Raw genomic sequence first — 12,455 nt, 5'->3', positions numbered from 1 at the left:
TCCATGTTAGTATCTTTTCTGTAATACCATGGGCCCATGCTAAGCTGCCTCACGTACAGCACCTTCTCAAAAGCCTTCTGAAAATCCAAGTACACAACATCCTCCGATACTACTTTGTCTATCCTTCATGTTATTTCTCCAAGGAGTTCCAACAAATTTGCCAGGCAAGATTTTCCCTTGAAACCATGAACACTATGGACAATTTTATCACTTGCTGAAATGGTGAACACGAGTGGGCATAATTTTAAGGCGCTTGGAAATGGGTATCAAGGGGATGTCAAGGGTAAGTTTTTCACACAGAGAGTGGTAAATGCATTGACAGTGGCAGCGGTGGTGGAAACAGATACAACAGGGTCTTTTAAGAGCCTCTTAAATAGGTACATGGAACTTAGAAAATAGAGGGCTATGTACTAGGGTTATTCTAGGCAGCTTCCAGAGTAGATTACATGGTCAGTCCAACGTTGTGAGTCAAAGGGCCTGTAATGTGCTGCAGATTTCTGTGTTCTATATGCCTCCAAGTACTCCAAAACTACATCTTTAACTATCAACTCCAACATCTTCCCATCACTGAGGCTAACTCAGACTAACTAGTCTATAATTTTCTTTCTTCTGCCTCTCTCCCTTCTTGAAGAATGGAGTGACATTTGCAATTTTCTACTCTTCCAGAACAATGCCAGAATTAATTAATTGTTGAAAGATTATTAATAATGCCTCCACAATCTCTTCAGCCACCTCTTTCAGATCCCTGGGGTGTACACTGGTCCATTTGACATATCTACTTTCAGACCTTTCAGTTTCTCAAGAACCTTCTTCCTAATAATGGCAACTTCACACCCCTGACACTTTCGAAGTTCCGGCATCCTGCTAGTGTCTTCTATAGTGAAGTACTGTGCACAATACTTATTCAGTTCATCCTCCATTTCCTTGACGCATATTACACCTCTCTTGCATCATTTCCAGCAAACCGATATCCATTCTCGCCTCTCTTTATAATCTGAGGAAATTGTTAGTATCTTCTTTCATATTATTGGCTAGCTTGCCTTCATTTTCCATCTTCCACAAATTTTTGCTCTATTATATGCCCTCTCCTTGACTTTTATGTCGACTTTGGCTTCTCTTGTTAGCCACGGTTGTGACATCTTGTCTTTTACATACTTCTTTCTCTTTAGGATGTATATATCCTATGTTTCCAAAAATTCCAGCCATTGCGGCTTGCTGTCATTCCTGCCAGTGTTCTTTTTCAATCAATATTGGGTAGCTCCTCTCTCATGCCTCTGTAATTCCCTTTACTCCACTATAATACTCATACATCTGACATTAGCTTCTCATTCTGAAACTTCAGAGTGAATTCTATCATATTATGATTAGTTGCCCTGAAGGCTCATTTATCTTCAACTATCTAATCAATTTAGGTTCATTACACAGCGCCCAATTCAAAGTAGCTGATTCCCTAGTCGGTTCAAACATGATCTGCTCTTACCCCTGCACCCATGCACCCCTCATACAACCTCTTCTCCCTCCTGCCGTCTGGGAAAAGGCTCCGAAGCATTCGGGCTCTCACGACCAGACTATGTAACAGCTTCTTCCCCCAAGCTATCAGACTCCTCAATACCCGAAGCCTGGACTGACACCTTGCCCTATTGTCCTGTTTATTATTTATTGTAATGCCTGCACTGTTTCTGTGCACTTTATGCAGTCCAGTGTAGGTCTCTAGTCTAGTGTAGCTTTCTCTGTGTTGTTTTTTTTTACGTAGTTCAGTCTAGTTTTTATATTGTGTCATGTAACACCATGGTCCTGAAAAACGTTGTCTCATTTTTACTACATACTGTACCAGCAGTTATGGTTGAAATGACATTAAAAGTGACTTGACTTGATTTGAAGAGCCATCTCGTGGGTATTCCAAGAATTCCCTCTCTTGAGATCCAGCACCAACATGATTTTCCCAATCTACCTGCAAATTGACATCCCCCCAAGACCTTGGACATGCATTTTCTATCTCCATTTGTAATTTGTAGTCCACATTCTTACTACCTCTAATGATTTGATTTCATTTGTTACCAACAGAGCTACACCATCCCCTCTGCTGACCCTTAGACATGAAGTTCCCAACTATAATTTTCTTTCAGACAAGATTCAGTGATGTCCATAATGTCATACATGCCAATCTGTAACCGTGCTACAAGTTCATCTACCTTATTCCATATATTACTTGCTTCAAATATTACACTTCCAGTCCTGCATTCACCCTTTTCAACTTTATCCGCCTGTTTCATTGCAACTCATCCTGTTGACTGCAATTTTGCCCTACCTTCAGCTTTTCCTTGCTAGAAGTCTCACTACACATTGCCTCTGTTCTAACTTATTCAATCTTTTCTTATAACTTTAGTCCTCCAGACCCAGCAACATCTTTGTAATTTTTCTCTGCATTCTTGCAAACTGATTTACATCTTTTTCTGTAAGTAGGTGACCAGCACAGGACACATACACCAAATTAGGTCTCACCAATGACATTTACAACATAACATCCCACCTCTTGTACTCAGCACTTGGATTTATGGAGGTCAATGTGCCAAAAGCTGTCTTTACAACCATATCTACCTGTGATGACAGTTTCAATAAATAATAGATCTGTATTCTTAGATTCTTCTGTTCTACCACACGCCTCGGTGCCACGCTGTTCGCTGTGTAAGACATACCATATTTAGAGCTACCAATATGCACTTTTCCTGCATTAAATTTCATCTGCCTTTTTTCAAGCTTGTCCAGATCCCACTACAAGCCATGATAGCCTTCCTCGCTATCGACTACACCCCCAGCCACATTGTTATCCAGATTGTTGATATGGATGACAAACAACAGGCCCAGCATTGATTCCTGCAAAACTCCACTTGTCACGACCTCCAGTCAAAGAGGCAACCATCTACTACCACTCTCTGGATTCTCCCACAAAGCCAATGTCTAATCCAATTTACTACTTCCTCAAGCAACTGAACCTTCTTGACCTCGTACGGGGGACCTTGTCAAATACCTTACTAAACTCCATGTAGACAGCATCCACTGCCTTGCCTTCATCAACTTTCCTGATAATTTCCTCATAAAATTTTAAGATTGGTTAGACATGTGAAGCCATGCTGACTGACCTCAATCAGTCCATATCTATCCAAATACTTGTATATCTGGTTCCTTAGAAAACTTTCCAATAACTTTCCCACTACTGATGTCAGGCTCACCAGCCTCCCATTTCCTGATTTATTTTTAGAGCCTTTCTTAAACAGCAGAACAATGACTATTCTCCAATCCCCTGGTATCTCCCCTGTCACTAAGAGTGATTTAAATATCCCTGTTAAGGCCTGGCAATTTCTGCACATCTCCCATAATGTCTGAGGGAACACCTTGTCAGGCCCTGGGGATTTATCCACCCTGATTTGTCTCAGGACAGCAAACACTTCCTCCCCTGTAATCTGTATCGAGTCTATGAAGTTGATGCCAATTTGTTTCACGTCTATAGACTCTGTGTCCTTGCAACAGTCTGTGATCTCTCTACAAATCTATATCATTCAGACTGTTGGGTAATGTGTAATGTAGCCTTATTAACCTTATTTCTCAGTTCCACCCATAATGCCTCAGTAAGAAAGATCTCCAATCTGCCATGACATTTTCCCTGTCTAGTAATGCCACCCCTCCTCCTTTAATCACTCCTGCTCTGTCATGTCTAAAACAACAGAACTCCAGAACATTGAGCTGCCAGTCCTGCCCCTCCTGCAACCCAGTCTCACCAATGGCTACAATATCATAATTCCAGGTGCTGATCCATGCCTTGAGCTCATCTGCCTTTCCTACAATACTTCTTACATTGAAATATACACAGCTCAGGATACTAGTCACACCATGTTCAACCTTTAGATTCCTGACTTTGTCTGAAGTCTTAACAACATCTCCCGCCACAACCTCTCCACTAACTGATCTGGCACTCTGGTTCCCGTCCCCTGCAACTCTAGTTTAAACCCCACCATGCAGCATTAACAAACCTTCCCACTGGGATATTAGTCCCCATCCAGTCTCTTCCATACAGGTCCCACATTTCCTGGAAAAAAGCCCAAAGATCACTGCTATTTAACCCATTTCCCCTTCTTGTCATCCAGTTTCCTGTGTCTTGCACCTTGGGTGTAACTATTCTCCCTATATGTTCCGTCTGTCACACCCTAATCCTCCCAAACAATCCAGACTTTATCCAGTCCCACATCCAACTCCTTAACATTGAGTGTTAGAAACTGCAGCTGGATGCACTTCTCACAGGTGTAGTCGTCAAGGAAACTTGATGTCTCCCTGCGTTTCCAGATCCCATTTCCTGAAGAGGAGTATCTAACGACTCTGCCTGTCACCTCTTCTGTTCTAAATGAACAAATGTAAAGAAGGATGAAAAAAAAAACTTTTTTACATTCAAGTCAAGTCAAGTCACTTTTATTGGCATTTTGACCATAACTGCTATGTACAGTACATAGTAAAAATGAGACAACATTTTTCAGGACCATGGTGTTACATGACACAGTACAAAAACTAGACTGAACTACGTAAAAAACAACACAGAGAGAAAAAACTATACTAGACTACAGACCTACACAGGACTGCATAAAGTGCACAAAACAGTGCTGGCATTACAATAAATAATAAACAGGACAATAGGGCAAGGTGTCTGTCCGGGCTCTGGTTATTGAGGAGTCTGATAGCTTGGGGGAAGAAACTGTTACATAGTCTGGTCGTGAGAGCCCAAATGTTTCGGAGCCTTTTCCCAGATGGCAGGAGGGAGAAAAGTTTGTATGAGGGGTGTGTGGGGTCCTTCATAATGCTGTTTACTTTGCGGATGCAGTGTGTAGTGTAAATGTCTGTGATGGCAGGAAGAGAGACCCCGATGATCTTCTCAGCTGACCTCACTATCCACTGCAGGGTCTTGCAATCCGAGATGGTGCAATTTCCAAACCAGGCAGTGATGCAGCTGCTCAGGATGCTCTCAATACAACCCCTATAGAATGTGATGAGGATGGGGGGTGGGAGATGGACTTTCCTCAGCCTTCACAGAAAGTAGAGACACTGCTGGGCTTTCTTTGCTATGGAGCTAGTGTTGAGGGACCAGGTGAAATTCTCCGCCAGGTGAACACCAAGAAATTTGGTGCTCTTAACTATCTCTACCGAGGAGCAGTCGATGTTCAGCAGGGAGTGGTCGCTCTGTGTCCTCCTGAAGTCAACAACCATCTCTTTTGTTTTGTTCACATTCAGAGACAGCTTGTTGGCTCTGCACCAGTCCATTAGCCGCTGCACCTCCTCTCTGTAAGCTGACTCGTCGTTCTTGCTGATGAGACCCACCACGGTCGTGTCATCAGCGAACTTGATGATGTGGTTCGAGCTGTGTGTTGCAGCACATTCGTGGGTCAGCAGAGTGAACAGTAGTGAACTGAGCACACAGCCCTGGGGAGCCCCCGTGCTCAGTGTGATGGTGTTGGAGATGCTGCTCCCAATCCGGAATGACTGAGGTCTCCCAGTCAGGAAGTCTAGGATCGAGTTGCAGAGGGAGGTGTTCAGGCCCAGTAGGCTCAGCTTTCCAATCAGTTTCTGAGGGATGATTCTGTTGAATGCTGAACTGAAGTCTATGAACAGCATCCGAATGTATCTGTCTTTTTTGTCCAGGTGGGTTAGGGCCAGTGGAAGGTGGTGGCAATGGTGTCATCTGTTGAGTGGTTGGGACGGTACGCAAACTGCAGGGTGTCCAGTGTGGGGGGCAGCAGGGTCTTGATATGCCTCATGACAAGCCTTTTGAAACTCTTCATGATGATGGATGTGAGTGGATGTGATTCTACCAAACTCTACCTATACCGTTTTTTTGCCTTCTCTGACTGAAGCCTCTCTTCACTGAAACCTCATAGAGCTAAAACATCAGTCTTCACTCTGTCTCTGCTCACTCCAGTGATGACCACTCTTGTTTGCCTCTGCCTTACTTTAATTTATTCTTGCTGATCAATCCTGAATGCTGATTGGCCAGTGCTCAAAGCTCTAAAACTGCCATGAGTCACTGTCTTTTCTGCTCGATCAGCAAATCTGAGTGAAGTATGTCTTCTCAGGCTCCTGATCTGCTGCTTAGTGCTGCAAAACTTCTGCATGGGTCCCAACTTCCCTGGAAGTGAGCCCAATGATCCAAAAATCTTGTGCCCTTCTTCCTACACCAACTCCTTAGCCACATGTTAAACTGTATAATCTTCCTAGTCCTTGTCTCACCAGCACATGGCTTGGGTAGGAATCCTGAGATCATAACCCTGGAGTTCCTTCCCTTTAACTTAACACATAACTCCCTGAACTCACTTTGCAGAACTCCCCCTTCCCTTCAGAGCCACAGAGTCAGACTCAGTGCCAGAGACCTAACCACTGTGACTTCCCTCTGTTAGGTCATCACCCCCAGCAGTATTCTGTTGAGGGAGATGGCTACAGGGGTATTCAGTACTGGCTCCTTAACCCCCCTTCCGCTTCCAGACTGTCACTCAGAGTTATGTGTTCTGCACCTTGGATGCAACTACCTCACTATGTGTCCAATCTATCAACCCCTCAGCCTCCCAAATGATCTGGAGTTCATCCAGTTCCAGCTCCAGTTTCTTAACGTGGAGTGTTAGAAGCTGCAGCTGGATGTACTTCTCACAGCTGTGGTTGTAAGTGACACTCGATGTCTCCCTGCCCCCCTACATCCCACAAAAGGAACATTCCACTATCCTGCCTGACACCTCTAATGTTCGAACTGAGCAACTATAAAGAAATGAAAAACATTATCGGGGGGGGGGGCTAGGAGTGAGGAAATCTACCTACAGCTTTTTTCCGCTTTTCTTACTAAAGCCTCTCCTCACCGAAGCCTCAGGGATAAAGCCTAAAAATGTCCACTCTAACTCTGACCACTCCAAAAATATCTACTCCAACAAAGGACTCAGCTTTAATTTTTCCTCAAGTCCATTCTCCTGACAGGAGTTTGCACTACCATTCAATCATTGTTGATTGTCTTTTTTCATCTCCATTCTCTCGACAGACGCCAGATCTGCTGCAAAGGCTTGCTATGAAGTTATAAATCAGCAAGGGAATGCGTTTGGGAACTGTGGTGAAGACAAAGATCACGGATACAAAATATGCCAGTATGGGTATGTTTGCAATAAAAGTCAGCTTTGCTTAGGTTTGCCCGTCTTAAATAGCGGAACCAAGTGTGTGAATGCACAGATCTGTATGAAAGGAGAGAGCTGTTCAGGGGAGATGAGAGAGGTGGGCTTTTCCAATACAGTGATACAATACAGTTAATAGGTACATAGTTGAAAGTGAAATGCGGAGCACTGGTTCTTTTGGCAGTCAAGACCCGCAGAACTTGTTGCTTCATAATTGTTTATTCATCATTAATCAAACAAAGAGTATTGGAAATGCAGAGCTGCAAAACCCGAATAGCTGAGAACAAAGACCTGGAAAAAGACTGGGGCAATGTGTTCAGCTCTTATTGTACCCATGGGTAAGAGATATTCCATGCAAATTTGCAGTTAAGAGCTAACCAGTCGGTTGCCTCTGTTCAAATAATGTGATACTAAGGAGTTTCTAGAAAGAGACAAAGAACCATTGGGGACACACTGAAGTACTGTATATACATATTGTGACCACTAGGAAACATACTACATAGTACATGTATATGGGTAGCTATGTAAAACAATATCAGGTATGAACTGTTTACGTGCAAAGGAAATAACAATTATACAGTTTAATGCAACAAGAGTTATGGGCTACGAGGGAGGGAAGGGTGAGATTGATGATAGTGGTGTTATATAGATTGGCACGACATCCTGAGTCAAAGAGCCGGTATTGTGGTAAACTGCTCTCGGTATGTGATTGACTCTGGAAAATCCAGCCGCCAAGTAGGAGAAAGCTCAACAAAAGCAGGAGATCTTCCATAATGTTTCAATGAAATCATACGGGTGGATGAAATTTTCACAGCTCAGTCCACAGAATCATGTCACAGATCATAGAATATTACGGAACAGAAACACACCCTCCAGCCCATTGAGTTCATGTCCAACTACTGTTCCCAGCATCACCTCTGGATTTGCTATCCCCTCACCACCAATCCCTTGCCCTACCCAGGCACTTTGTCCTACAACTGGTGAAGGTGCAAGACCTGTCCCACCACTCCACCCCCACAATCCATTGCCCCAAACAGCCCTTCTAGGTGAGGCAGAGATTCATAAGCACCTTTTCCAACCTGGATGAGGCAGTGGAGGGATGGGTTAGAAAATTTGCTGGTGATACAAAGGTTGGAGGTTTTGTGGACAGTGTGGAGAGCTGTCAGAAGTTACAGCAGGACATCAATAGGATGCAAAATTAGGCTGAGAAGTGGAAGATGGAGTTCAACCCAGGTAAGTGTGAGCTGGTTCATTTTGATAGGTCAAATATGACGGCAGAATATAGTATTAATTGGCAGTGTGGAGGATCAGAGGGATCTTAGGATCCGAGCCCATAGGACATTCAAAGCTGCTGCACAAGTTGACTCTGTTGTTAAGGAAGTATACGATGCATTGGCCTTCATCAACCATGGGATTGAGTTTAGGAGCCGAGAGGTAATGTTGCAGCTATATAGTATGCTGGTCAGAGCCCACTTGGAGTATTGTGCCCAGTTCTCATCACCTCACTACAGGAAGGATGTGGAAGCCATCCTGCAGAGGAGATTTACAAGGGTGTTGCCTGGATTGGGGAGAATGCCTTATGAGAATAGATTGAGTGAACTCGGCCTTTTCTCCTTGGAGTGGCAGAGGATGAGAGGTGACCTGATAGAGGTGTGTAAGATGATGAGAGGCATTGATTGTGAGACTTTTTCCCAGGGCTGAAATGGCTAATATGAGAGGGCACAGTTTTAAGTTGGAAGTAGGTACAGAGGAGATGTCAGGGTTAAGTTTTTTATGCAGAGAGTGGTGAGTGTGTGGAATGGGCTGCCGGTGATGGTGGTGGAGGTTATACAATAGGGTCTTTTAAGAGACTTTTGGATAGGTACATGGAGCTTAGAAAAATAGAGGGCTATTGGTAACCCTAGGTAATTTATAAAGTAAGTACATGATCGGCACAGCATTGTGGGGCCGAAGGGCCTGTATTGTGCTGTAGGTTTTCTATGTTTCTATATTTGTGTGGCCTCCTCGGTGCTAGTAAGACCAGGCACCTGCACTCTGTCTGCCAGGCCTTCTGAAACCCGTTTGCTAAGCCATTTTAGTTCCACACCAACCTGTTTGTCCTCAGCCTTGTCCAATGCCAAAGTGAGGCTAAACACAAGCTGCATCACCTTCCTTCCTTCTCAGGTTCCTCCACCTCCTAGGCAATGATAAGTTGCTGCACCTCCTTTTTCCCCTTGACCCTCTGCCAGTCACCCCTCGTCACCCATCACAGGATGTCCTACATCATGGAAGCAGGTCCTACAGCCCAACCAGCCCATGCTGATCGGAAATTCCATCTGAACTATTCCTAATTGCCAGGGTATGGCCCATATCTTGCCTTTCATCTGTCCTTCACCTCTTCATACTGGCCACCTGGAACAGCCTACCTGCCATCAAGGACATATATACAGAATGGTGTCGGGAAATGGCCAGTAACATCAAAGGTCCCTCCTACCCTGCTCAAGCAACACACAATGCTGGAGGAACTCAGCAGGCCAGGCAGCGTCTATGGAAAAGAGTAAACACACAATGCTGGAGAAACTCAGCAGGCCAGGCAGCGTCTATGGAAAAGAGTAAACTGTCAAAGTTTCAGGCCAAGACTTTTCTTCAGAACTGGAAAGGAAGGGTGGAGTCAGATTAAGGAGGGGGAGGGCAGGAAGAAGTACAAGGTGGTAGGTGATGGGTGAAACCGGGAGAGGGGGAGGGGGTGACGTAAAGAGCTGGGAAGCTGATTGGGGAAAGAGATACAGGGCTGGAGAAGGGGGGATCTTATAGGAGAGGACAGAAGACCATGGAAGAATGTGCAGGGGGAGGAGCACTAGAGGGAGGTAATAGGCAAATAAAGAGATAAGGTGAGAAAGGGAAACGGGAATGGGGAATAGTGAAGGAGAGGGAGGGGCAGTTAGAGAAATCAATGTTCGTGCCATCGGGTTGGAGGCTACCCAGATGGAATATAAGGTGTTGCAACGTGAGCATGGCTTCATCTGGACAGTAGAGAAGGCCACTGACTGACATGGGAAGTAGAATTGAAATACGTGGTCTGGTGCTCCTCACCCTTCACTTTCTTCCATGTGCTCTGTTCTCACTGATCAGAACAGCCTCTCTTCTCCACCCTGTATCTCTTCCCAATTTCCCAGCTCTTCACTTCATCCCTTCCCCCTCTCCCTTTTCACTTACCATCTGCCACCTTGTACTTCTTCCTCCCCGCCTCCCACCTTCGTACCGACTTCTCCCCCTTCCTCTCCAGTCCTGAAGAAGGGTCTTGGGCTGAAATGCTGAATGTTTACTCTTTTCCATAAATGCTGCTGGTCTGCTGAGTTCCTCCAGCATCTTGTGTGTGTTGCTTTGGATTTCCAGCATCTACAGATTTTCTTGTGTTTGTGATACCCTGCTCATGGGCCGGTTGTCCCACTGCCATCAGGAGGAGCCTACATTGCACCCAGAACCAGCAGACTCAAAAACAGTTACTTTCCCCAAGCAGTAAGGCTGATCAACATCCCCCCCACTAACCCACCCCCCCACACCCCACCACTACCTGATGTGCTATCGCACCTAGCGATTGCACATACAATCAATATATATATAAGCTATCTTATGTATTTATATTTATTGCGGTTTTTATTATTATTGTGTTATTTTATTGTGTCTTTCATTTATGCTACATTGGATCTGGAGTAACGATTATTTTGATCTCCTTTACTGTACACTTGTATGCTGGAAATGAATCTCTCTCTCTACTGAAACATCAACTGTCCAATTCCTTCTACAGATGCTGACAAACTGATTTCTTCCAGTACTTCGTCCTTTGTTTAGCATTGCTTTCATTCTGCCATGTCTGAATCCTGGAATTCCCTGCTAACTAGGCAATGAGAACTCCCTCTATTTCAGCATTACAGATATACAGAAAGGCAGCTCGCCAGTACCTTCACAGCTCGGGCCACTCACAGTTCAGAGTTCAGTGTCGATGCCATCTGTACATTTTCTCAGTGGCCACACGGGTTTCCCCCGGGTGCTCTGGTTTCCTCCCACAGTCCCCAGACATACTGGTTAATAGGTTATTGTAAACTGTCCTGAGATTAGCCTAAGGTTAAACAGATGGGTGCTGGATGGTTCCTGAAGGTTGCTATAGCCGGGGGTGGTAATGGGGACAAGCTCCTACTACCTATTAAATGTTCCCAATGGTGTGCCCATCAAATAGACTGACAGTCGTCCAGCTCTTGGCCTTCACGTATGGCTCAGCTACTAAGCCCAGCAGAACCGTTTCTACTGACAGGAGAAGTGGCAAAGGAGGGTGACTGGCACCTAAAACCCATCACTTCGGGCAGCTGGGGCTCGTCGGCCGTGGTTGGCAGCTCATCTAGGAGAATGAAAACTCTGATCTCAAACCTCAGCTGTCTTGTGGCTATACCCACTCATGAGGAAGGCTTTGAGAGTTAACCCTGAGAGAAAAGTACCAGAGCTGGAGTCCCTAAGGCAGTCCGACATTGTTCAACACTGACTGGCAACTCCTGCAATGCTACTGGCACCAAACTGTATCGGTCTCCACTGATCCTTTGGTTCATCAGTTGTGAGGAGAGGGGGAGCTTGCTCTCCATATTGTACTGCCCAAGCTAGCATATCTAGACAGCTAGGACACAACATCCATGGTCGAGCCCAACTGATGAAGGCCTCACTCACTGCTGGATGGTGTGGCTGCAAGATTGTTCCACACTGTATCTCTAAATAAATAATATCTCAGCACAAGCTGCCCTTGCAAACAAAAGCAATATCCCACCAATGAATAATAAAAATGTACCATTCTGCCCATTATAATTTTGCCTGCTTTCCAAGAAATCTTTGTTTTCTTTGGTGTATTACTACAGTTTTCTAAATCCAGGATTTTAATTTGCTTGTTTGCCCTACAGGAATGAACACTGTGGAAAAATCCAATGTAATAGCAAGAGCGGATTTATGGTCCCAGGAAGAGGAACAGTAGAAACCATAAAGAGTTCTTTTACTTCCAAAGGAGTGAAGTATGAATGCTGGGCGATAAAAAGTAACATAGCTGACGCCCAAAGTCCAGACTGGGTTAAAGATGGGACGAAATGTGGACATAACAAGGTAATTGAAACAACTGGTACTGTTAGGGTGTTCTGTGCAGACTCACCCCGCGTTCTGTGGTCAGCATAGACGAGTTGGGCTGAAGGTCCCATGTTATGACTCTGATCCCATGTTACCTTTCCTCGGTTTCCATCGCAAGAAGAGAAAATT

The 12,455-nt window shown here is 44.8% G+C and overlaps 1 protein-coding gene across 1 annotated transcript in view; it reads left to right on the top strand.

Annotated features, from left to right (window-relative positions):
- LOC140725866 (disintegrin and metalloproteinase domain-containing protein 12-like) overlaps positions 1 to 12,180 on the top strand; it is a 175,279-nt gene extending 163,099 nt beyond the window's left edge. Inside the window, exons 16-17 of the mRNA XM_073041810.1 lie at positions 7,061 to 7,201; positions 12,110 to 12,180. Coding sequence (XP_072897911.1) covers positions 7,061 to 7,201; positions 12,110 to 12,180 — 212 coding nt within the window. The remainder of the gene's footprint in view (positions 1 to 7,060; positions 7,202 to 12,109) is intronic.
- Positions 12,181 to 12,455: the final 275 nt, after the last annotated feature.

The sequence above is a fragment of the Hemitrygon akajei genome, chromosome 4 (genome assembly GCF_048418815.1).
Source record: "Hemitrygon akajei chromosome 4, sHemAka1.3, whole genome shotgun sequence".
Taxonomy (NCBI): Eukaryota; Metazoa; Chordata; class Chondrichthyes; order Myliobatiformes; family Dasyatidae; genus Hemitrygon; species Hemitrygon akajei.
Note: the sequence above shows the minus strand (reverse complement) of the source record. Positions and strands in the feature narration are given on the sequence as shown.